At 38.0% G+C, this 27,231-nt stretch overlaps 1 protein-coding gene across 6 annotated transcripts in view; it reads left to right on the top strand.

Moving 5' to 3' along the window:
• Positions 1–26,167, top strand: part of ADK (adenosine kinase) — a 299,664-nt gene extending 273,497 nt beyond the window's left edge. For all 6 annotated transcript variants that reach the window (XM_072869325.1, XM_072869324.1, XM_072869328.1 and 3 more), the window contains 2 exons: positions 7,485–7,571; positions 24,995–26,167. In XM_072869325.1, coding sequence (XP_072725426.1) covers positions 7,485–7,571; positions 24,995–25,119 — 212 coding nt within the window. In that variant the 3' untranslated portion in view covers positions 25,120–26,167. The remainder of the gene's footprint in view (positions 1–7,484; positions 7,572–24,994) is intronic.
• The last annotated feature ends 1,064 nt before the right edge of the window (positions 26,168–27,231 follow it).

Below are 27,231 nucleotides of genomic sequence, written 5' to 3'. Positions count from 1 at the left end.
TGAAACTAAATATAAATTCTCCCAGAAGAAAAAGCTCCTTCAGAACTGCTCTGTAGTGACCTAATGCTCGCTCCTTCTCTTTTCAGCCTTACTGATGCTCAAGTAAAATAGAAGTGCCTTGGGCCCATTTCTGCCTCCACTGACGACCCATGCTTCTCAGATTATCATGTAGCATAAACAAAGCTGTCATGTAACGTGGCATTTATTTAAATGATGTGATTTCTGTGTTCACCACTCTGAAACTGAGGTATAGCTAAGAAAGCTTGCAAGTTTTGACAGGTGTGTTTGCCCCACTAGGGCAATATGCTTAATGTATAAAAAATGTGAGGCATAATACAGTTTTTGTCCTGCTCAAAATCAAATTGTAATGTGTTTTTCTCCTTTTTTTTAGACAATGCCCTGATAAGCTTTTGGGTAAGAATTGCTTTGACCTGATTATAGGTTGATATTTTTCAGAAAATTCTCCCGTAGGACAATGTTTTCATGGTCCAGCTAGGCATTGGTTTAAAATATGTCTGTAGAATACCATGAAATGGAGTACAAACATACACACATTCCTGCTAGTGTGTGGGTCAGTGCAAACAGTAAGCGAAGTGTATGGTCTGCTTTCTGAGCTGAAAGATGCTTCATTTTTGCACAGTGCCCATAGCCAAGTTTCAGAGGGTTGAAGAGCGCGTGTGAGCTAGAACGTATGTGTTGGTTTAACTTGGACATACATATGTGATATATTATTTACGTTAGACATTGACATTCCAGCTGTCATCATTTGTGTGTGTTTTCAATTCTTGAGCTATGTATTTACAGATAGAAATAGATTTGTTTGTATTTCCCGTTCCCATATACAGCTCAAAAATTAATAGTTTTTTGGGGGGTTGGCTTGGTTTTTTACATTTAAGGATCAACTAAGATATACAGTGGCCAAACCAATACATGGAGGATTTACAGTGCAGGAAGAGATATTTATATTTGTTAATATCCAAGGTGAGATCTGTTTTTGTGTCACCCTGTACTTTCACCGGTGTGGCTAGGCTCACTGCAGAAGAGCATGCCCTCGATAGAGACTAGGATCATACAATCCACAGGTTTATTTTATTGTAACCCATCTCTTCTGTCTTCAGGACTGATTTTGGTCTGAGCTCTTCACAGTAATTCCAAGAGTCATTGTGTTGTATCAGTGAAATATCTGCAGAAGCTTTTCTTAATTTTGGTGCCTATGACTTCACGCCCTTTGCCTTTCCTGAGTCCTCAGCCCCTTTCCTGGTCCAGACAGAGATCACAGGAAAAGGATTTCGCTCTGAACACTACCTTATGTCTTCAGCAGCCATGCCGAGTTAGAGGAGTGCATTTTCTGGCAGTTCAGTGGGCGCAGTTTCAGCTCCCTGTGAAATCTGTGCCTAGCGGGCAAATGGCAATACTCTTGTGTGCTTGGAAAGGCTTTTTCAACAGAGTTCATTGCCATTCTAAACCTTAAACATTGTGACACATGCCAGAAAAATTCAGTGGCTTGTTCTTTAGGGCAATTTTTCCATATATGTATGCATATATATGTATATATTTAAAAATGTTATATTAGCACCAAACTGAAGCAAAACTAGTATTTTCTGTTGACCTCTTGCTTCCCCATCATTTACACACAGTCATAGTGTTTTGTTTGCTTGTGCAAACAAAGAATTATTTAATACGAGAAATAAAGTAGAGCTTCAACTCGTGGCACTGGCAGTGATGATACAGAAAACACTGACATTTACGGGGGTCCCACACCTTCTATAAAGTAAACAAAGCACATTTGGGCCTACAGAAGCTATTTATAAGTCATTAGTTGATGCTGTTACATTTTTTACAATTGTTGTAACCAGATACAGAGTTCTGAGTCTGATCTCATGCTGGTGTAAATCAAGAGTTATTTCAAAGGAGTGGTGTTGAATTAACAGGAGTGCAGATGGAATCAGACGTAGGTTCAGAGGATATACGCTGAGTGCAAAAATAGTGTTTAATTTTACATCATTGCTAATAGCTGATGTGTATGAGTGTACAAGTTCCTTTGGAGGAACCTTCTTCCCTCTATTAACTCTAATCCTATGAATCACACTTCAGTTAGATGCTATGAATATGACTTCTGAATAAAAATACTCTTGACTAGATAATGGGACAATGTGTATGTCTGAGGAAAGCTATAAAGGGAAGACAAGTCTCATTGAACATCTTTGGATTAACTTTACCTCCTAGGAGAAGAGGGAAAATGGGGTCTGCACACTGTCATTTCCCCTACAGATATCTATAAGACCATGAATAGAGCCACAGAAGATTCAAAGTCCTTGGAATCATACTTCTTCTCTGTTTCTACTGAAAATTAACTAACTACCTCTGAGGCACAGTTCTTTGCATCCTGGCCAACATAGCTATAAGGACGTACTTTTGCTTCGAAAGCTGCGAGGAGAATTTTAGCCTAATTGCACTATGTCGGTCTTTTATTATGGAACTAAATTAATATTTGTATTTATTAATTAATCGTATCAGACCATAGACGTATAAGTGCATTATAAATGACAACTACTCTATAACTTGTTTGGGGTAACATGGTTTTTTATAGCAATGAAGGCTTAACAACTTCTATATTACTAGTTATAAAGTTTTCTTGGCTACATATTTAATTCATTAGAATACAGCATCATTTGTTGTGTATTATTAAAATATTTGATTGGAAAGATCCCAAAGCATGTGGCTGACTTGCATCTCAGTTGTTATACTATTTAACTCCATTGACTTGCACAAATAAATTCCTTATTTTTCTGACAAGCCCTACATGGCTACAGCACCAGGCCAAACAATGCGCAGAACTAGATGGAGGAGAGAGGAGATGTTGGCATGCAAAACAAGGCAAACTTAACATGCACACAGAAAGTGCCAGGGGGCCTGGAGCGTTCATCCAGTACGGCTATCGGAAAGTCCCAGCCTGAAAATGCAGGATCTCATTCCGTTTGCTTAGAAATGACAAGTTGAATCAACACTGCCAGGTTTGAAATACATCATCACTGGAAGTCTTAAGGATTTCTAACCAGGGGTTCAGCGCACAGTGCCCTGCCCCACGTCGCCATACACGTCGCCTTACAACTTTGGACAGTGCTGTGCTGATATGGTGGGAGAATCGCAGCATCTATTTGATTTACATTATCAAGTATGGTATCTTTGTGCGAAGCGCAGCAACAACAGCATTTCTTACTGTAGAAAAAACAGTTGTTAGGAGAAAGTGTTGTTGTACTAACGATTTTTAAAGATGTATTAATATGCTGAAGAAGGTGCAGAGACTTAGAGCCTATAGGCTTCTGGGTTTTACCTTCTGGAGAGAGGTAAGAGCTCAGAATCATCCTGACTGATGTGGGCTTGTTCCAAATACTTTTCTCATTACTTCTTACCTTATAGCTGCCCAGAGACATTTATAGGTTTTGAGTTCAGGTTTCTATGTTCTGTTAAGTTCTTCCTGTCTCTTTTGGTTTTTTCCCCTCCTTTCTTTTTATCTGTTTTTGGCCCCTGATCTAAAGAAAATTAGAGAGGCTAGAGGTGGGGAGGAGATGGGACAGAATTCTGTTTCACAGTTGTTCCTTTTTTACAAGTTAAAGCTCACAAAAGAAACATTAATGTGTCTCCATCTTGTAAGCATCTGTACTACCACTACCAGCCCACGGATCAAAAGCTTATTTGAGGAAATAGCTAGATAGTTTTGTATATATTTTAGGGCTCCCTTCTTCCTTTTATTTTATTTTAATATAATATTAAGGACACTCCAACATGTTGTCCATAAGAGTTCTGTTACAGGTAATTAAATGTAAGTTTACACATTTAATCTACTTTTAAGAGCAAGAGAGACTGGTAAATGACCCAGTTAAGGAAAGTACTCAGCCTAATTGGATGTAATGATTGCTTGCTGGTGTTTATTACTGTACTAAGAGTAGACGTGTAGTCTGTGATTCTAATTTGGTTTAAAGACAGACCTGTAGTATTTGCAGCTATCATCAGAGTTCGATTGTTTCAGTTAAGATCATGAAATAGGCTTGTGTTCATTTGGGAGCTTAAATGTATTAGAATGGAAGGAGCACTGTTTTTTCAATTAATTTTGCTCTCCAATTATTATCTCTCCAGACTGTTTTACCTACAAAAATATCTTAAGCTAGATATGCTAGCGCTTATTTTTGCGTGAGGAAAATAAAAGATAGATTTCACATCTTTATGTACATAATGTGACAAATTAACAATAACTAAATTTACCAATGAGCTGATTCATTCTGATATTGTCTTCAACCTATGAAATCACCACATTAATGTATGATTTTGATTATTTCCATATCATTCTAAAACAGTTGAGTTCCTCACTAATGTAAAATCATTGAGAGAGCTGAATCAAAGTCCCAAAATTTTAAATTTCATTAATGCTTATTACCAAAACTTCCCTAATTATAGACACCTTGTTGCAATTTGCACTCACAATTCTGGGCTTCCAGGAAATGATACCCAAGTGGAATGTGTTGTGTCCCAGGGTGTTTACCATAGGAGTTGCTTAAAAATAGAACACTGGATTTTACGCCCAGAGGAGCAGCACTTGGACTTCAAAACACTTATGTAATTATTCTTTATTTCATAAGCTCTCAGAATGATAAATGAAATCAGAACTGACTTTGAAAAGCAAGGCCACTGATGACCAGTGCGCTTAGCCAAGGTGTCTCTGTGTTTGCTATGATGGATTTGGGAGTTTGATAACATGATAGATCACACACACAAATGAAGTTAAAGCAACATTAAAGTCACAAAAGCAAAGATATTCAGAATGGAGACTTCTGCTTCATCTTAATTCACCGTGTTGTGCCTAGCTGTTGCAAAACACAGATCGGTGGGAGATGTTAGCTATTTTTATGCTATTACACAGACATAGCAAGGTAAATTAATGGCAGCTTTAATTCTAACTGACTTCATTTATTGTGAAGGAAAGAAAAAAAAAAACACCTCAGTTTTATTTTGTTGTATCTTTCAGTATCTATTATTGTTAACTATAGTTTAGTAGACTCTACTATGTTAGTGGAAGTTCCCCTGAGGTTAAGGAAAGATAATTTGCCTATTGGATGTGTGCAGATGGTAATATCTTTATAATGTAGTATGTGCTCCAAAGCCATGCTAGCTGCTTCTGAAACTTCAGTACTTCAAAATATGAGAATATTGCTCCTCTTGAAAATACGTAGTTATAGAGACAGAATGTATGACCCAGGTAGAGATGGAAAACTGTGACTGGAAAAAAAAAGATTGTTCTCGTACCAGCTGAATTCCTAGATGTGCTTGGGGTTTTAGACTAATTCAGTTACTTACAATTACATCTACTGCACAAAGAATACAATAAGAGCTCATAGTGCAATACTTACCTGCAAGTACTAGAGGGAGCTGAGGGAAGGAATCAGGACAGAGGAGGAAAAGAAGGGAGAAAGATGATGGTGAGAACTTTCGTTTGTGTTAGTTTGCTTGTATAGAGTCTTATTTGATGCCAAGCCCCATTTACAGCATTTGAAATATAACGTCTGTGCATTATTCACTCTCTGTGCCCAAACACATACATTTGTATGCATATGCCAGTGTCTACTGTGTATTTAACGTAGAATATCTGTGTGTGCCCATGCACACTTGGGAAGGAAGCAGGTTAGTTTATTACAGTGGGTCTTCAACAGAGTTATCACTTCGTTCATTGTTTTAGGATTATCTAGAGCAAATCATATATACTTTCTTATGAAATGGATGAATACACTCTGCTTGTCTGGCGGAGTTTAATGTAAGACCTCTCTTTCTTGATTTCCAATTCAAATGAATCCTGTTAGAATTACTAAAAAACATTGCTCTTGAAGACTATCTTAAGAGCACAACAGCGTTGAAGCACATTTCTAAATAGCTCTTTTAACAGGATAGAGAGTAGGATGCACTGAGAACTGACTGAAACCTGTTCTTTAATTGGAATATTCATCTTGTGTTTTTCATTACCCTTTTTCCTTTGCCTCTCATGGATGGTTGTTGCTAATGCTCCCCTCCCCTCCTGGTGGGCCAGCCAACAGTTCCCTCTGGAGGCAGCATCATTATATCTGCCTGGTTCACTTAGTAGCAGATGGTGAAGAGCAGTAGAGCTGATACACTGCATTTCACAGAAACCAGGATCCTTCTGGTACCTCTGCAGCATACACAGACTTGCCTGATTTGAGACTGTGAATTCTTTATATGCCTCCCAAACTAGGTTTCCTTGTTTGCTACTGTCTACGTCAGTGTAAGAGTGATTTTTATGATCTGCTCTGTTGCTGGACAGTGAAGAAACTACTCATCTCCAGCTTTCAGCTACTGGAGGGTCTATTTCCCATTTTAGTTCTATTTTTACCAAAAATTAAAAGAAAACAGCTCTGATGGGTTTAATTTTCACTGGTTGACAGGCTTTTCTTCCCCCTCCCCTTTTTTGAATTCCTGCTGTCTGCCAAAGGACAATCTGTTTGCTCTGAGACAGTTTAATGCATACTGACTACCAGAGGCAGAACTTCCATTGGCTCTGTTACAGGGGTAATTTACACTTTAACAAGGTATTGTGACAAGGTGGTAATTATATTTTTATCACGTCATTATGACATTACCACCTGGAAAGCCATAGCTGATTAATTAGTGGCATATATTAAATTTATAACCCTAGAACTCTAAAGTTATCATACCTAAGTGGTGTAATTATGTTGAACTGTGGTGTGGCAGTGAATTGGAGGTGAAGATGCTGAGTATCCACCTATTGCAATAGGTTTAACGAGTGCCAGTAGAGGGCAGGGAGCTGCAGAGAAGGAAATATTTTTTTTAAAAAAAGAAATAGTAAGGAAGAGGGTGAAGTCATTGAAATCTTGACACCAAATCTAGTCAGATGGCAAGTTGCAAGGCTTCTTACATATATGTGTTTTTTAAAAAGATGTAATTTGAGACCACTTTGATTTACACTAGTTCCAGCTTTTTATTTCACAGCTTTGTTTTAGTTAGTTCATGTGCATTTTGGTTTTTACAATGCAGTAATTTCTGTTGAACTTTTGGAAGGTTGGACTGGCCATTCTAGAGGCTACATCACCTCTCTACAACTGATAGGAAGCACTGTTTTTGGCAGGATGGATTTTTCTTAGTCTTGTCCAAATGCCCAGGTGTTTTATGTTGTTCTTCCTGATTTACTTTTTTTATCTTGCCCTTAATATTAGGAGATAAAGAAAAGAAATTAAGCTGGAAATAATTAACAAAAATTTCCCCAGCAAACAGCTTGATCAAATGCGTTCCTGTATCCCTATGCAGTAAATACAAACAGAATTATAAACCAAATCTATTTGTATCCAAATTATTGTGTTAATGGTCAGAGCTCCAGTTTTGAATTATTTTGATTTTCATTGTTTGTTGTGCCTTTCAAAGTCATAGTTGCAAGTAACTCACGTTTTATTCTCCCACTATAGAAAATGAAGTGACTACTTTCCCTGTGTTGGTGAGTGATCAGAGTGAAATCGTGGATACCAATGGAGCTGGAGATGCGTTTGTTGGAGGTATTTCTTACTTCTTTCTCTTGTTTGGAGATTATCCTATTATTCTCTCTGTATAAAGCCTACCATTTTTTCATTCAACTGTCCTTCAGCATGAGCTTCATTCTTTTAGAGCTTTTCTCTGCATCCTGAAGTTACATGGTTTAATTAAGTTCTGATTTTCAAAGGGAAAGTGTGTTCTATTACTTTAAAAATAATATGCCATTATGCTGTACTCTGGTCGTTTTCATGAGATTAATTGTATCTGTCAGACTGTTGCATAAACAAGCTGCATCAAATACTATATAGTGTACAGAAATCCCTCCTGGCTTAAATGTTAACACATTGTTGTTCTTTAAAACAGGTTGTAGTGAATATTAAACAGTATGTTAATAAGTGAGCATAATGTCTTCTGATCATGTCAATTTTGGTTAGAACATCTGCTTCCAATACAATTATTTGGACACCAGAAAAGAACACAAAGGGTTAATTTGTTAAAACAAACCCAGAAAATGTCTGGCATTGCTTAATATCCATTTGCAAACTTACTATTTTTTTTGGCACAAGCTCTAAGGAAAAAAGAGGATGTTATGTCTATGCCTGTTTTAAAAAATGATTCAATATAAGCCAAAAACCAATCTAATCCAAAAGTTCTGTCATTCATTGTAACCTTCATACATGTAGTTCTGTGATGCACTATTGCATGCTGAAGGCTCTAATATCCAGTCCGTAGTAGCTGTAAGGAGCTCCATTAGTCACTAATTTACTGGAAACATTACCAAAGAAACTTTATAAATAGAATTGCAGGGCTCAGTCTTGTAGCTATGAAGGGGATAACAAGCAGTGTGTTACCAAATTAGAGCTTCAGAATTGTGTCCTGCTTCAAGAAAGTATTCAACATAAGCTTAATCTTAAGCATGTGAGTAATTCCATCCTTACTTAGTACATCACTTAAACCAATGATAAATTTTCAGTATATGCTTAAATCTGGCTGAAAATAGGAATGTTATTACTCATTGCCTTGGTGCTTTTGTGAATCAAAAAGGACAGAAATAGAGGGAAACACATTAGGTCATATTATTCATACACCTTTAAGTGAACGCCTGCCACTCTCTGTTGTTCCTAAATCACAAACAAGACTAAATTTGAACCAGTAAGTAACAGTGACTGTAACATAAATAAGATAATCTTCAAGTGCTTGTCCTTGTATAAATGTGCTCTGTGTATCAGCTGTGCCAGTAAGCTGCTGTTCTTGTTGTGAAAAAAAGAGAAAAGATCTTGCCTATTTTGTTTTCAGATCCTGAAAATAAAATAATACTGGGTAGGGCCCAGGTGGGCAATATGGTAGACACCAACCAAGCTTTGCCTCATCAGGAAGCAGCTTTTCATGTGTCTGCCGTGTTTATCTCAGCTTGTATGTATTCTCAGTTCTTCAGATTTTAGGCATTTTGAAATCAGGACCTTTTTTTAATACTCCTACTTTTGTTCTTTCCTAGTTTAGCTGCAGGAAGACTATTGTGACTAAATAATCAGGCTTTAAGAACTGCCTGGTCTCTCATAACCCTTCCTCTTTAAATTATATCCTTTTCCCTGGTATGGACATAGCTGCTGTTTTTCTGTAGAAAGGCTAAAATGTTGACTTTAGTAATTATTCAGAACATCCTGAATGGACAGGCTGATATAAACCAACTTTCCACCAGCAGTGTAAGGAGTTTGGGCACATCCTGTCAGGCTGGTCTTAAATCAGTTGTGAGATTCCTTTCTCCAAGGGGAAAAATGATGTGGAAAATGCTAAACTCCGTTGGGAAGGAAGGAAAGAAAATAGGTCTTCTAAAAGATCAACTCCCCTTTGTCGTTCTAAGTCTGTTGAGATAACGTGCCTGGGTATAGCAAGCTTCGGTGTATTTGTGGTAATCTTAAGAAAAGTCCTGTGTAACTGTTTATGGACATCTATTATTTTCTTCAGTTCGCCCACAAATAGCACTGAGGCATCAGATGCTTTTTGTATGGAGCACAAATGCAATGCAGTCCAGTGGTAGCATGGCATTGTACAGTTCTCCCTTGATACCAGGGAAGGAAAGGATCACAGCTGGTTTTCCCTCTGTAATGGAAGTAGGCTCAGCAGTTGCAAATCTATCTGAAATCTCATTGCGGTTAGACGCTTACCTGAGTATCAGTATGTGAGCTTAGGTTCTTGTTGTGCTGTATTTCTCTCTGCTATGACTCACAAAGCAACATGAGCTTTAGAATATCCATGGTTCTTCCACTGGCTTCTGAGATATCTTAGTTCTCCTCTGTCACTCCATAAATAATAAATTGGTCGTTGATTCTCCTCAGAGAACAGATTTTCCTGAGTTTAGTCCAGATGGGAGATTTGGGAGTCATAACAGTCTAGATACACAGCTGATTCTAGTCTTATATACTGTGGTCTCCTTCTTCATGGAGTCATTTAATTTTCCTTCCCATATGTAGGAAATAGGATACTGGACTGGATAGGCTTTGATTTGGTCTGTGTTTCATTTGGGGGAAATGTCTGTATTTTATCTATATCACACTTTTCATGTGTTTTCAAAGTACATATTTGCAACAGGAAAAGTTCTTTATTGTCTCCTTACCAGAAAGCCCTACACAGTAAGGTTGGTTATACTACTCGACATATGTATCTTCTGTTGATTCTAGCATTGAGCCAGATGCAATGTTATTGTCCTGACAGAATTTTTATAATGGGAAGGTTATATTCTCTTCAGTGTTTTTCTAGCTTCTTTCTTTGATTGAGGTTTTTATCAAGTTGTTACTACCTAGGCAATAGTACATATAATATTTTGATTTTAGTGTCCTTGTAGTAAAACGTTTCAAAATTCATCCCTTAACTCAAAAATGCACTCAGTTTTATAATATACTCTCCTGGAAACATAGTTCCTTTATTCAAACAGCAGAGAACAAAAGTCCCATGGCAAAGCTTCCCATACTTCTCTGGCAGTGGTATATTAACATGACTGAACAGTGGTTTTGTTGGAGCAAATGTCTTGGCTAAGAGGGGAATGTGGGATTTAATGAGAACTAACTCCATCAAGCAGGATTTATTTTGCAGGAGGTCAGGTTTGTTAGACTCTATCATATTTTGAGAGGTCTTTCACAGAGGCACTCTCTTCCAGAGGTATAACTCACAGGTTGTAAGGAAATTCCTTCTCGATAATTATGCCAACTTGGCAAATCACTCCTCGTGTGTTTCTCAGTGTGAAAGTGGAAAATAAGGAATCTGTTGGGGTTTTTTTTTCTAGAACCTATCTAACTACTGAAGGTCTTGAAACCTTGTCATGAAAAAGTTTAAAGACACAAAGTTTCTGGGCACTTGTAACTCTGTGAGTTGATTCATGAGTTCAGCATTTCTGAACATGAAGCTGCTGGCCTCCAAGGAGAACTAGCTCACTCCAATAGCTATCAACAAGAAATAAACTGTGTTCTTCAGTTGAAATGTGTTCTTATTAAGCTGGCACCAGGAATATCTCTGAATTTCTTGCCTCTTACTGCAGGCATCAAGTCATCTGCCACTCAGGCTGGTGCAATGCATGAATGAGAAACTGGGTTTTAAAATTGCTGCAGGTATCTTTATGCTAAAAACACTTCTCTAAACCATACTAACAGAGTTCTGCCTTTATTGCTTTCCAGCAACACTGCTACCTTTTAGAAGTTTAAGTAATAATAATTTACTTTGTAGCATCTCAGCACCTCTTGTGGATTTCCAGGGTACCACAGATTTTTGGTTATAAATCCCTGAAATACCCATAAATTAAAGTTGCAATTCCACCTCCAGGTGCTGATGACATTGACAAATCACTTGAGCTTTGCTGACATGGCTTATGTCACAAGAGTCCTCTTAATGGAATTACAGCCTTCGTTTGTAGAGTTTGGGGAACATTCTATTACTCGTTAAATTAACATTTATTTATTACTAGTCAGCCCCAGTTTGAACCTTTGCAATAATGATAATCAAAGCATATCTAATGGCAGTAAACAGATTGAAATATGGACAGTTTTACCATCTTATGCTTTCCTTTATGCCATCCTGCTCTCTTTAGCCGGAGTAAGTCTGCCCTCTGTTTGGACTCCCCTTTGTCATTGCCACTGTAACTAATGAAAACAATAAGCATCTTTTCTGATCATTACTGCCATTGTTCCCTGCAAAATCTCTCCCCCAGAATCTGTCTACTCAGTGGAACTGGGTAGAGAATTCATAATAAATGAATAGGAGAAGGTGTAAAATCAATGTTTCTTCAGGTTCTGTCAATATAAATACATTGACTTAGTAATCCACTATGATTTAGTCATATACTGCATGAAAAGTACTGGAGTATGAAATATAACCACAAATCATTTTAAAGTAGCGTGATGAAGCAGTGACAGAATGATCACAGCAAGCGTATATTACTTATCACCATGCTATAAAGATGTTATACCACTCTCAAGGAAAAGAAATCCCGAGATAGAAGGAGCTCTTCATTAAGCATTGTACGGCGCCAAATACGAGCTGATAGCAATTTGCCTCTGTCGGTATCAAAGCTGAGGTCAACAGCTCAAACCACCTGTCAGTTTAAAAATCCCATTGGCAGCTTTCATGTACCAAGGAATCTCATGAAGCTGCTAGCTATCGTTTGAAAGCTACATTCAGAATTTTTTTGGTGCACGTGCTTACAGAATAAGCAGTTCTCTTTCTCTTGTGAAACCTAGCGTGAATCTTATGAGATGGCCAACTACTGTCTCAGCTATCAGAGAACTACTCTGATAGAAGACAGGGACAGCAACAAAAGAGGAATTGTCATCTTTTATACATGTCCTTGCACGAGTGTGCCTCATGGCATCCTTATCTTTTCCCTAGAGGCCACAGGGCTTAGTGGACATACTTCCCTCCTTTTGTTTCTGTTTCTGTTGCCAAACTGGCTCAATAAAGCCATTCCCTCATCTTTAATATAGAGGTTAATTCTAAACATTATTTTTCCATCTTAATCTAAATGCCTCTACAAATTAGATAAAGAGCTTGGACTCCTAAGAGTTTGCCTAAAGGTGATCACATTGTTCAAATTTTAGCCTGCTTTCATGAGGTAAATGCAAATTATTTTCTATAGAGTTACATCCAGCTTTGATTGCAAAGCTAAGTAATATTTGGTATACTTCTACATTATTGAAATGTTAAAATACCATCCTTAATGTGAAACATTCTTTGAATATATTATACATATACATATATGTATGTTTATAAAAACACAGCAGAAGAAATATAAATATAGGTTTGCAAATACAGTGCACAGAATCATTGCTCATCATTACTCTTCTACTATCAAAAGTTTGATTCAGAAACCTTTTTTAAAAAAGGTCTGGTTCTGTTTTCTGAACACACTAGTATAACTTTGGAATACCTTGACTGAAGCCGGTGGATTTAAACAAGTATAATACTGATAAAAATTGAAACAGAACTGAATCCAGTATAGTGATTCTTATGCTGTTGTTCTGCAGAATCCGTCATTTATGGAAGGAATCCAAGAATCCAAAATAAAAAATAATCTAGGTGGGATTTCACATGATCTGAGTTGGCCCTGCTTTAAGCCAGGGGCTGAAGCAAGTGAGCTCCAGAGGTCCGTTCCAACCTAAACTGTGCTATGGTCCTATGAGTTCTAATCCTCTAGGAATTAGGTTCCCAGGTGCCATTTCCTGCTCCTCTGAAAATCCAACCTCAGTCATCTTCAGAGGGCAGTGTTGGTGGCTAAAGACTACAAGCTGACTGAATTAAAAAATGAAGCTTATACAATGGGAATTCCATCTTCTCACAATAAATCTGATATAGGGCAAAGATGGACTGTATTCATGACTTTGTCTATTAAGTCCCTTATGTATTTCATGTGAAGGAATTGTGTGGATGGAGGCATGTGCACATGTGAGAAATGAAATAAGTTCTTATGGATAGTTGCTATATGGCTATAGCAGGAGTGCTGAACATGCCAAAAAGATCTGATATGCCTTCAGGAGAGACAGGTGATTTGAATGGTTTGTCAGAATACTAAATTATGAGTCAGCTTGTGACTGTATTAAAAAGAAAGTTCCTTAATGGATTTATGGGCTCTTTAAGGTTGTGGAAGAATCTGTTTTCACTAAAAACATTGCAGAGAAAGGACATATTCCTCTTATTTGTTGTATTTTCATCTCTATATGAATCTCTGTTGTAAGAGCTGCCCTCCCTCCAGTACTCACCACCCCTAAAACATTCTAGATTTGTTGAAATAGGAGTTCAAGGAACTAGGAAGAGTTCTTTACTGAACAGCAGGAGTCTGATATCAGAAGCTACTTAATCCACTTACAGTGGTCTTTAATTTGTATAAGGTTTTTATACTTATTTAAGATACCTTGGGAAGTTGTCATCATTTTTTAATCACATTTGATAGGGAGAAATACAGTGGATAAAATATCACTTCTGTGATGTACTGCCTTCTGATAACACCAGAGCTCTGAGATGCAATTTTATTTGCCAGCTGGGAGCGAGGGGTATTTTTTTGGTGATATCAATTAAATATGTATGCGCACGTAACTTGTTATGGCTGATTTTTGCTACAAAACTTATCTTCATGAGCGAAGAGACAAGGAGATACTACTTTGAATTGTTCTGTCTTTTCTTTGAAGTAAAGATAAATGTTATAACAGAAATCAGCACTCTCTTAGTCTTCATTTATACAACATGGGTGGCTAATTGCCTCTGAGCAATCCTGTTGTTACTGAGATCATGGCTGATGAGATATAAAGCTTTGAAATAAAAATACCTTCTTAATGTCATCAGCATTTTGACTGACAGCCCCTTTTGCCCATCCTTAATACTTCTGTTTTATAAAGAGCATACATGAGTATAATAGCCAAGCTGCAGACAGGGCATCAATCTCTGCTTGCTGGCGGATAACTTGTCAACATGTTCATGACTTACTGTCCGTGTGTTCTGATGGCATTTGTAACTCTCTCAGATAAACATCACATCTAAACCTAGGCTATTAGATGGCCATGTTATCTCTGTAACTGACCTTCTACAAACTAGAAAATTACCAGATTATGTGTTCCTAGTTGATTTTTCTGTCTCAGCTAGAGGCACATCATTATTCTGATCAATAGTGTAGCCAGTCGCTAGTAATTTCAACATTAGTACAGGCACAATTTAGAAATTTGCCACAGTTTGAATTGCAGCTACTTAAACAAAAACATAAAAACAGATATCAGTCAGGAAAAACATGGAATATCCCTGTTTTCTTTTTAATTCTCTACTTCACTTTTTACCAATTTCCATTCAAAATTGTTTCTTTGGAAATAATACACTATTCTGTGCCGGCATTATGCTTAAAACTGGTAGCAAGCGTTGTCTGGGTATAATTTAATTGTGATTCAATCTGGTTTAATTGTTTTGTTTTAATTGCTACCCTTCTCCTGGTTTCTAACTGTTCATCTTAATTTTATTACATGTGTATTTTTTATCAAAATATAGTAACTTAAATATGGTGATTCACATTTTCACCTATACAATTCAAAGGCAATCCAGAAAAATACATAGTAGAATTAATGTAAAGCAAAATGTTAGCATACTTGCTGTCATTTTTTAAATGACATGTAGAAGTGAGAGATCCATTTAAAAGGATCAGTGTATGGAATTAAAAACCCTCAGAAGTTTCTAATTAGACTGAAGCAGGACCTGATCCTTCTAGCCGCTGTGTCTCTTTTCCTGTCAGTGACACCATCAGTGTTAAGGGAGCCTCAGTACACAGCAAGAGGATTAATATTTTGCAAAATTGGGTTTTAAAAGGCTAATTTACATCACCATAAATTCAGTGACATTCTGGACAGGCTTTGTGAGAAATAAACGGCGAATAGGTTGCGTACATTTTAAAAAACAAACCTACTGTGTTAAAAATAGATTTTCAAAACCAATTATAAAGTTCCAATTTTTGCTGTAATAGCTATGGGACAATTACAAATTGACTTAACGCCTCAAAGCAAATCATCACCGTTTAAAATACTTTGTCATGCCTACTATCCCTATCCTCATAACATTTCATTTTATGTTAATGTGTCATGTGTTAGAAAATCATGTAATGATAAAGAAAATGTTCATGTGGAAGGTTAGAAATTACTTTAATGAGTTATTATTACCTTGCTCGCAGACTGTTGGTAATATTTTTTTGTTATTTTAATGTATTCTGAGTAGAGACAGAGGCACTAGTCAGATTGGATCATCAAGAACATTCCCCTGGGAATCAGGGCAGGATATAGTCCCCTAAGAAACGATGTGTCAGATTAAGCTGATGCTATATTCGCAGGAAGTACAACAACACACAGTGAAATGTAAAAATACACTGAAATATCTATTATCTATTTCTATTATCTATTTCACATCTAATATGACTTGGTGTGGTGCTATGGAGATTGACACAATGACCATAAAGGTACTTCTCAGGCTGTGGTATTAGCTAGCAGGATCCTCACTCACTTGCAGCTGCCTCTATTATATAATAGGATGGTAACATCTCCCATAATTTGTTCGCTTCCCCCACACTGAAATGGGCTCATACTCAAAGTGGGAAGACGGCAAGGTTGCAATAAAAAAGAAATAAAAGAAAAAATATGATCCCAGTTGAAAGCAGTGGTAGTAGCAGTGCTTGTAGGTTGGTTTGACACTGATCTCTGACTCTGCTTAAAGGGACATTACTGCTATTGGTGATCAGTAAATTATTAGTAGCAACCCAGGACTGTAACAGATATTTAAAGAGGCAAAAGATAGTAAATTCCACTGTATTAAAATAGGAGCATTATGAATATAATGCTAGGGTAGGCTATTTCAGCCCACAAAAGTCAAGAAGTTCGTAGGCTGCCCAGCTACTGTATTCCCACTGCATTGGGTGTTGCTTTTTGATTCTCTTTGCATACTTCTGGCTTGATTGTGTGGACGTATACCTGCAAGTAAAACCTTACTGAGAGATGGTCGCTCTGCAAACACAACTTCAAATCTCCTAGCTTTTGTGCATGTGAATCTCAACTGTGAAGTGACATTCACGTAGCCTTTTTTGTGCTTGAATATATGTTAGAAACTGAATAGAGGATAGTACATAGTATTCCATTTTGTTATGCTTAGAACTTCGTTATTTTGACATTAAATTAGTGAAATTCTCTTCCTCTTATCCCAAGCAGTAGGTGTAGTAATCTGCACCGTTTAATGTCAATACAACAGATCTGTTTTGAGGCTCAGAAAATTTCCTCAGGTACTAATAAAAGAAAGCTTGTTTCATTCTGCTGTCTCAAAAATGGCTAAGGAGAATTTTAGCTTTTGAAGAACACTTCTAGAAAACTTTCTAGGAAATGTTTTCAGGAAAAACAAAGAGAAATATCAGCCTGGAAAGTATTTTTTTTCAGATAGTTAGAGAAGATGCTTCCAATGAAAATACCTGTATTTGGTTTGGCATATACAGTGCCTTGAATGTTCCTTGTAAGCTTGGAGGGGTTTTTTTTTAATCAAATGTTTTCCCCTGGTCGTGGCTGTTGGAGACAAGCCCAAAGCCACCAGATTCTGATCCAAAAGGGAATTTCCGGAAGTTCATCATGTGGACTTAAAAATTAAAAATAGGACCAAACCATCAGAAGTTATAACTTTGTTACCGGTTTCCTCCATCACATCTTTCTTGGAGCATATTGTAGACTGAAATGATTCTTTTATTGGACAATAAGATGCGCTGGGGAGCTTAATAAAAGTGATATGCAACAGGTTACAAATAGAGTCCACTGATGATGATTAATGTGCAGAGTGTCACAGTACAAAACACAAGCCTCTCCTCCAGCTTTGAGCTGGTCCCCCTCAAAGGGTGGACAGTACTCAGTCAAGGCATAGGCCAGCACAGGCCAGTGATAGGAAAGCTCCCATCAATCTCAGTAGGCTTCAAATCAGGATCTAAGTTTTCTCCATCCATTGCACAGCCTTCAGGACCAAACCACTATAGAGTTACAACCACCATTCTTACTTGCACAAAGGCATCAAAGAAACAAGACTGCTAATTTTCCTTAGAGAGAGTCTCTGATGGGCCCAAGCGTCTATACAGGCCTTGGGAAGTATGGTGATACCTTATTCTGCGAGCTGCAGTCAGCTGGCCCAGTAGGTCCAAACAGTGGTAATCATATATGCAATGCAATAGAATTATTCAGCCTTGAGTAACTGATTCCTAATGGAGTAACGTAGTGGAGTTTTATTTCGGTTTTTTTATTGTCACATTTTTTTCAGGAATCTTTCAGTAACATTTTCCACATGTAATGGTTTAAAGCATTAGAGTCTGAACTCTTTTTTGCTTTGTGTATTCAACACCTCTCCATTCCAGGAAAAGGCTGCTAAACTGAAAGCACTCCTTTCACTTATTCATAGTTGTCTAGTAAATGCAAAGTTGTATTATTTGCATGTGTCCATAAATGACTGTATAGCCTCAGACTAAGGAAGATGTACACCCATCTGAGTGATCCTTACAGAAGTTCAATGCATTCAAAATGTGTCCATAAATATAAAGAAGACGAGGGACAGGGGCAGCAATACCAATACTAACTGCTTTTCTTGAAAACAAGCTTGGTTTAGTATTCACGCTGGTGATTAGAAAGTAAGAAGTTTGTGTAAGAGGGTTGTACGTAGACGGTGAAATGCATTTAGCACGTGACTATTTTATAAATAAAGTAAAGACTTCCGAAACATTTTATTCATGATCTCATGGTTTTGTCATTCTCTGGAAGTAAAAATATTGACATTTACCAGGCTGTTTGTTCCAGCTTTCTGATCTCCTGCAGTTTATTTTTATAACAACCTTATCGATGAGCCTCTTACTCAGCTCTCTAGGTTTAACTGAGTTGAGTCGATTTGTTACCACAGCTTCAAGTAGCTGTTACAGAACAAGCGAGACATCCTAATAAAGCTGTAAACGTGTTTACTCAAACATGGTATTGATTTTACTTGGAGAGGGAGAAGCTAGTGCTTAGCATGGTGTCAGGGAGGATGAATTTAACTGCAGTTTTTCATTGTCATCTGTCATGGTTGTGAAACACTAAGTGAAGCCACAAGAGGATAATTAGAATTGCCAGAAATTTAGCCCCTAAAATCAGTTAACCACTTGAGATTTTTGTAGTTTAATTAGTTTTTATTAAAACTTTCCTCAGTGGTATAGTCAGGAAGGGTTTTCTAATGTTCTTTTCAGTGAGAGTGAGATTTCAAGGTTGCCACTTGTTAGATATACATCTTAAATGACTGTTTTTCTGAAAGGGTTGGTAACCTTTTTTCTCTCACTTGTAATTAGCCTGGCACTACAGTTCTGTAGAAGCACAGAGCCATTTCATTTTAAAAGAGAGGGAAAGACACTTGTTTGTACACGTATGGATTTGTAGTTAATAACATATATGTGCCTGTGTGGAATAATTCTTACACTATGTTTTGAGAGAGCAAGTGCTAAGGTATGTGAAGGTTGAAAGAAGTATAGTGTATTTGAAGATGCTTACATTTGCTTTGTCTTATATACTGTAAGTCTAATGTGTCAGATCACAGTGCCAAAATACATGAAAACAGAAGCCAAATCCCACCCTTAATCAAAAACGTTTCAATTTAGAATAGCCACCATTTGGTTTGATAGCAATGGGCAGGGCCTCTGGCTTACCACAGTTCTTGGCTGTAATATCCACCATCTGCCACAAAATTAAAAAAGGAGAAACCTCAGCATGTTGACGTACGTTCGTTCAGTGACTATATTGCAGAATCATCTGATGCCAACATCTTTTACAAAATCTAGGTTGGCTGGTTGGCTCTTGGCACCAGCGTTGCTAACCACCTGATTACAACTGACCAGACTCGTGCTACCACAACATTAACCCACTCCAACAGTGCTAAAAGACATCCAAAAAAGCCTCAGTCATATCAGCTACAAGGCTGTAACTTGGTAGGGTAATGCTTCTTGAAAACTGCATCTTCCCACACTGCTGGCCTGGAAAGCTAGTGGGATCACATAAAAATAGATGAGCGTTCGAGCAACTGTGATAAATGCTGTATGTGAACAAGAGTGTGAAAAGGTGCTTACAACTGTCCCCCATGGTGGAATAACACCATTTTTAAAAAGGCAGTTCACAAATTAAGCTGTAGAAACTTTAAATACAAAAAAGAGGAGGCAGCTCAGCTGTTCATGACCCTTTCTGTGGCTGGGACAATTTTGCTGGTGAATGGCCTGGCTAGCATGCATTATATTAGGTGCTTCAGGATTCAGCTGGAAGAGGATTGTCTGGGAACATCACATAGCAAAAAGGTTTTCAGGGGCTCTGACTCAGGGTCAGCTTGTAATTGTTTATAATTAATGTATTTGATAATTGCTTTTTTTCTGCTTTTCTCTCTTGTATTTAAAAAAAATACATTAATTTTGCCTTGGGCATTTTATAAAGGTTGAAAGTGTGAGAGAAACTGCAGAAAGACGAGTAGTGGGGGAGCTGGGTGTCGGAGGCTATAAACGGATTTCCAGCCAGCATTAGTAATTAACAGTCGTTAAAATTAATTGTCAAGTGTACAATTTGAAATGAAACATTTGGCTTCAATATGAGCTGTTTTTAAGTGTTGTTAAACCATTACTGAAGCAGACCAGAACTGTTTTAAAATCTCTGCTATTGGACTCCCACATTCCTATCCAACTGCACTAGTGATAGGCGTTCATTCAGAATTACCACTGATACCCTGGAAACGAAACTTCCAAAGAAATCACTCATTTCAGTGAAATTGCCTCTGAAATGTCTATTTTGCTGGCCACAAGAAAATGAACTTGGTTCTCCTTTAATGATTTTTAAGTGCTACTCAGCTCTTAGAAGTAGCAAAGTAAAGACAACACCTTTTGTGTCAGTCAGTGGACTGTCTTGCTGTGTCTTTTCAGATTTATATTGACATCCCTAAAGAGATTTGAGCTGGTTTCAGTGAGGGCCTTGGTTTAGGTCTGGATTTTGAGGCTCAAGCACCACTTCTGGCACTTGGCTTACAGAACTTTTCCTTTGGTGGTGAGCACAAAAGGAAGAAAGCAGCTTGACTCATTCTGTTTGCAGACCTAACAATTATAAACATTGCCTTTGAGCATATGTAGTAAGGAAGCTGGAGATAATAAAGATTAACTCTCAATTATTTCAGGCACACTTTTCAGAGCAAAGTGATTGCAGAGATGCTTTTCTCTACTGAGCAGAAAAGAAATAATTATGGGCCAAAAATAGCTATTGGTGTGTTATAATCACTTCTATCATCTGGGAATGCAAATACATTTTGTACCACTCTAAGGTTTAAAGCAGCTTTTGAAGCAAAGTTGTCTTTGCTTTCTAGGAAGATGCTGAATAAGTGGGATGAATCGGACACAGTGTCAAATAAGTTCTTATCATGACTAGGTACAAGGTGATTACTTGGCTGTCCATGCTTGTGAGGGACAAAAGGCATCCCAGTCTACTCTGAAAGCTTACCAAGATGGCTAATTACAGCAAGGTGGCCTACTAGACATCCTGCAACTGCCATTGCTCTTACTCCATAAACGGTAAACACTTTGGGTGTCAGGGCAGGAGGCAGACAAGTGGGAAAGCCTTGAGTTTGGTTCTTGCCTGTGTGTTCTAGTGTGAAGAGCTTGGTACACAATGCATGTAACACGGTCCACAGCTTCAGCGGTGTAGAAATGCTAGTGCAGAATAGCTGCAATTAGAAGGTGGTAGACAATACTGCCTGAAGTTGTTTTGGTAAAATATTTGAAATAAGGTTGTCTCGTGTAGCCAACATATACTACTACTTTCTGCGCTCCATTCCAATGACAGCCAGGAACTAGTTCAGGCCATGGCAGAAGTTAAAATAGTTGTTGAGCTACTTTAGTATGTGCTGGGATGATCTAGTTCTGTGATCCCAGGCCCGTGATACAGGATCAGAGTTCAATCCTGCCCTTTCTGTCTGTGAAACTGTATGAGGAGTGTGAAGTAAGTCTGAAGCCATGTTCACTTATCTTCTTGCATTTCCAGTCATGGCACCTTAAAGAGATTACAGCCTTCAACTGCTTATCATCTTCCCTCCACCGCCCTGCTCGCTGGTAGAGCTGTTTGAGTACTCACTAACCCACTTCAGTTTAAATCAGCTGGGTTAGCAAAGATCTACTATTCAACAGCTTACTGTTTAAACTAATCTGGCTCATTTTGACAGAGTATCAGGTTATACAAGCAGCAAAGAAGGATGGTGAAAAACAGATGGGGCAGTAACTTCTTCAGTTGGAACTCGAAGATCTGAATCCATGCCTTGAGAGTATGACTCATGGGGTTTGCATCACAGTACCTTATACACTGGAGGAGGCAAACTGAATTATATTCTGACCATGTTGCTTTTTACTGCATTAACTAAAAAGAACATTCTGCAGCTAAGGCAGCCAACCTGATAGAGCATTTTGTTTCTCTGCTCAAACAACAGTGCTTTCTGGTGTTCCCTCGGGGTCTGCTTTGCCAACTGCCTAGTCTTAGTATGTGATGTAGTTCTGTGTTTGTGATGTGTGTGCTTGTATTGTCATTCGATGCGATATTGTGTCAGATACTGCTACTTCTATTTCATCTATGAAACACATACCTTTTAAGAGAAACTCAACAGACAAGAGAATGGTTTGAGGGCAAACCCCCCACTGCAGTTTCTACATATCTCATATATGACAGCTGTACTTAATGTCATTTCTCCACCACTCTGAAATCACAGAGATCTCTCATTTCTATCCCCAATTAGAACAGGATGTTTTTTCACCTGATTCTGCTTTCACTTAGATCAGAATAAATAAGAAGTAGCTTCACTGAAGACAAAAGATACATACTAGCTTGAAACTGCAGTGAGCCTTGGAGGTGATGACAGTTTCAGTCTAGTTGGTATTGAAAAATAATTCATGTTTTATGGTCCTTCGCTCCTTGGATTTTCTCATCTTCATATATGTTTGATGCCTGGATCATAAACATAGAGGACAGTTGTTCTTTCTTGTATAAACCCCCCTCTGAATTCATGCTCTGCACAAAACCTAGCCTCACGTTTGCCTTTGGAGGCCTGCCCAGTGCATCTTCGATACTTACTGAGTCAGAAATGGACTGTCTTAACAGCCTCATTTTACATACGGTTACAACTTGCTCTCAGATTTTAACCACCCAGAAGCACACTGGCAAGCTCCTGCCTCCCAGGCAGTTTAAATTTAATGATTGACATTCTCCACGTATCCAAGGAATTTTCTCCTAAGAATGCATGTTAATTTAATGGAGAGCAGACCATTTTCATCTCGTTATTCAGAAATGGTCTGATTTCTGCCAGGCATGCTGTTTGAATTTCTCAACTGTTACCCAACTATTACAGCTGGACCATCCTGCCACAGTTGTATTGTCTGTCATCCCCTGACTGCCATCAGTGATAGCACTCACAGCACAATTTCTTCCTGTTTCAGATTCTCATCATTGTATACTGAAAACTCATGTCTTCTCCACTTGTGCTTATGGACTTAACTTTTGTTGGTGAAGCAGTCATTTTTTCCCAGCTAATGTCAGTCGATATCTGTGAAATTCCAGCTAATATGAAGTTCTCTAGAAAAGTATTGATGTCAGAAACAAGTTTTCTCCTAGTTGTCAACTAAAATGCCTACTTTCTATGGCCTCCCTATTCCAATGAAAAGTATTTGATTTATAGATTTAGTAGTTTCAAACTAATTTGAAACAAGTAGTTTCAAATTTGGTGCAGTTTAGAGAAAGCTATACAGCAACTAGGCTTCTTTTCGCTATCAGTTGTGACCAAGAAGCCAAGACAGATCTTGGTAATTCATGAAAACGGGGTCTTTTGCTCACCAGTATTATCCTTCATTAATCTAGCCTTATTTTTCATGTTTTACATGATTTTTAGTCTTCAAGGAGCAGACATTATTGCATAGGATAAAATATTTTTATCATCTTCTAAAAATATGCTCTCGTGTGCCACAAAAGGAAGTATTTAGAAAAGAAACACAGGTTAAATGAGAGCATCACAATATAATGTAGAGTCTTTTTTCCAATAGTAACCAAGCTGAACAGAGAAAGTGTATTTGAAAGCAAGCTAGCAAAACATACCATCTTTGAATCAAAATTTGTAATATGTCAGAAATTGGTACCAATGAGCTACATAGTACTTATGAGAGACATGATTTCAAGACTAGATTTGTACTGTTAAGGCCCAGGGCCTGTCAGAGCGTGACACAGGAACTTGAAATGGTGGATGAAAGTTTTAAAAAGAACATGTTTCAGCTTCTGATTTTCCTGGGCAAGTCTCACTTTCCTTCTGTGATTGGATGAGGAAGAGAGATACATCTGAAACATATTAAAAACAGGATAAAAGTGAATAAAATATTACCTCTAGAATGACAGAGTGGAGTTTTAAATTATAAGATACTAAGTTTACTTTTCACATCTTGAAAACCTCTTCCAAATTTAAAATACATATTTCACCTCTGCCATAAGTTCTGTCATGCTTTCAATCGCAACAGTTTCAGCTGAGACAAAATGTTTCAGAAATGAGCGACACAATCCATAAAATTTCTGGTGCTACTTGTACTTAACTTTTCCAAGTACCTAATGAATAATCTCCTTTTTAGGACTCTCTGCTTATATTCATTTAAAGAGGTGCTCTGGGTTTCAAAACACTCAGCTCCCAGTGATTTCTGGTTTTCTAAGCCATGCATGCTAGGGCTTTGTTAGCTAAAGCAGTTAACCAAGTGCCCCAATTCTGAGAGGTGCTTGGTTCTCCATACGGTTTGCTGTTTACATAGGTATCTGAACATGCTAAGAGGTACCCACTGTTTCTGACATCTTAGGTTAAATTTCCCATAATCAGGGGCAACAGATGTCATCTAACTTTCCTCATCAGGTAAAAATTTCTTACCTTCTTTTCACTGCGAACACCTGTAACTGTGAATATAGATAACGTTTATTTGTTATGTGCCTTTCTCTTTTTTTGAGAAAAGCTTGTAGAGTGACAGTTGTGTGGGGCTGTAGCTGTAGCCAGTATGAACAGAAGGAGCTCTCTTCAGCACAGAAAACTGCTTCTTTGTTTTTAAAAATCAGGGGTTCTCACTGGAAAAGAAGAGAGCAAGAACTCTGGTAAAATAATTTTGAGGGCACTAATAAAGATCAGTCTTGATAATCTTTAATTCACTTGAAGCTACCAAATGGAGACTTCAGGTAGAAATAACAGCAGCAGCACTCCAACTCAGCAGGTCACTCAAGCACAATACTAAATTTAAACTAGCCAGGCTACCTGTGTACATACAGTTAGGCCAGTATTTCAGTGCTTTGCCCTGTCACAAACTGATACACTCAAAAAACCTAATCTAACCATCTTCTTCCTTCTCTTTCTCTCCCACTTTGTTCCGTAGGCTTTCTCTCACAGCTCGTCTATGACCGGCCAGTGACCGAGTGCATCCGGGCTGGACATTACGCAGCCAGCGTGATTATCAAGCGTTCAGGTTGCACCTTTCCAGAGAAGCCTGACTTCCACTGATACTGGTGAATTGGAGGGATCAAGAGTAACTCCCATGTTGCCATGGGATTGCTGCCTAAATTTTTCCTCCTTCCCTTTCCTCACCTTTCCAATTACCTGCATCAACGCTTCTGTACTTCTGTTCATTGTATTCTAACCAAAATATATATTTCTATGGTGTTTTCCTTTTCATACCACTACAATGTCTCAGTAGGCTTAACTTTTGGAAACAGTGCTAAGTGAAGCTTATTCTCTCATCCATCAGGAAAAATTGTTCTATTTACACAGTTTACAAGGAAGTCCCATGTAAATGACACTGCTGATTAACACCATTAAAATACTTCTGTTGAATTATCTAGTTTGTATCCAGCTGTGGCCAAATCCTACTCAACTTACATGAAATCAGCAGACCTGACTTTATTTGTCACTTAACATTATAAACCAGGAATTGTTCTTTCTATATAGTGGAGTCACACTGGTGTAAAGAGCGGTGTAAACGTCCCAAGAATTTCCTTACATGTTTGAGTGTACACGATCTGGCCATCAGATCCAGCCCAGCTTCCATGAAAGTGAATAGCTATTTTGTCAATAACTTAAGGACCTGATCTAAAGCTGATGTCACGCATTCAGTCATCTTGCACTGATGCCAGTAGCTTTGGGTCAGGCACTATGTGAGAGCAGGGTCTGGCCACTCTATGTACAGTCCCATTCATCTGTCAGGTGAGCTAGCAGATAGGTACTTTCAGTGATTTCAGGGCAGATGCATGAGTCGATGATGAACATAAACATACAGATAGATCCTATCTCCTCCATGTGAACTTTCTAGAGGCTGTATTTAATTAAGGTACACATAGTGAAAATGAGGTACAGAAATATTTATGCAGGATATATTGACAGGATATGCCAAATGGAATCTCTGAAACGCACATTTTTAAACTTTTAATTTACTTTGGATAATTAAGCAATATGGTGGATTTTGTTTGTATTTACAGTATTCAAAGAGGTGATCTGACACTGCATTCATTACTTTGCTATGTAATTTGATACTGATAAATAAAAAATTGTCATACAGTAACTCCTGGTTTTGTATTGGTATGTGTCCAGCTTTCTTCCACATGTTGTACTGAAATGGGAAGAGGAAATGGGTGCTGAACCCACAGTACTTGCTAGATCTCAACATTTTATACATGACTTTCAGTGTTCAGGTAAGTGTTCAAGGGTGATCTCAGCAGTAAGGAAGGGAAGGAACATCAGTTTGGTGTTTGTACCACAGATGAAAATTTAATGGCTAGGGTTCATCAAAGGATGTTAAGTCAGTACGGGATTTGCACTTTACTGCATAGCATGGAACAAGGGATGCACAGAGACTGAATGTTGTTATTACAGTTTGTGTATTGCAAAGAGCATGGGGAGAAATCAAGGCTATGATCCCGATTCCCTTGTTTGGCCCAGTATCCAGTCTGATACATTGGACAACAGGCCCTGTCGTCTTAGAGATCAGCTGGTGGGATCCTTGCAAGTACATCAAGGAGCTTCAAACCAGCCACTTCTGAAAATCCTCATGAGGCCATGGAAATCCATAATTGCAAGCACAGGTCACTGCATCATAAGTACGGTCTGTTCTTCAGGGACTTGGGCTCACAGTTTCTATCTGAAAAAGGTTGCATGTACAGATCTTGTCTATCTGTGGACCTGCTCATGAACAGCTTTGTGCAAATAAGACTTGTCTGGTTTCTTCATAGTGCTACTCTCGAAAGAGCTTTGGACTTTACATTTCTCATGTTCTAGCATAGGAGAGAGGAAGAGGAATTAATATATTGGAGTGAAAATGGAATTGCAAACAAAACTGAAAGAGTTTACAGTGTGCATGGTCTTCAGGCTTTATGGGTTGATCAGAAGAATGTTATTTTTTACATCTCGTGGTTAATTTTTAATTCTTTAACTTGATGTATCCATGCAATATATTTTAATCAAGAAAAGCTGATAGGCCCAGGAAGGATGTGCTGCAGTCCCTGCTTTTCATGTATGGTCACATATGACACACCACACTTACTGCATGAATTTGGCTGTCAGTAAGGAAAAACCCAATGGTCTAGTGGTTAAATTTGCTGTTCCTTTTGCTCTGCATCTGTG

Source organism: Ciconia boyciana, chromosome 8 (assembly GCF_034638445.1).
Source record: "Ciconia boyciana chromosome 8, ASM3463844v1, whole genome shotgun sequence".
Classification (NCBI taxonomy): Eukaryota; Metazoa; Chordata; class Aves; order Ciconiiformes; family Ciconiidae; genus Ciconia; species Ciconia boyciana.
This window is presented reverse-complemented; position numbering and strand designations above follow the sequence as displayed.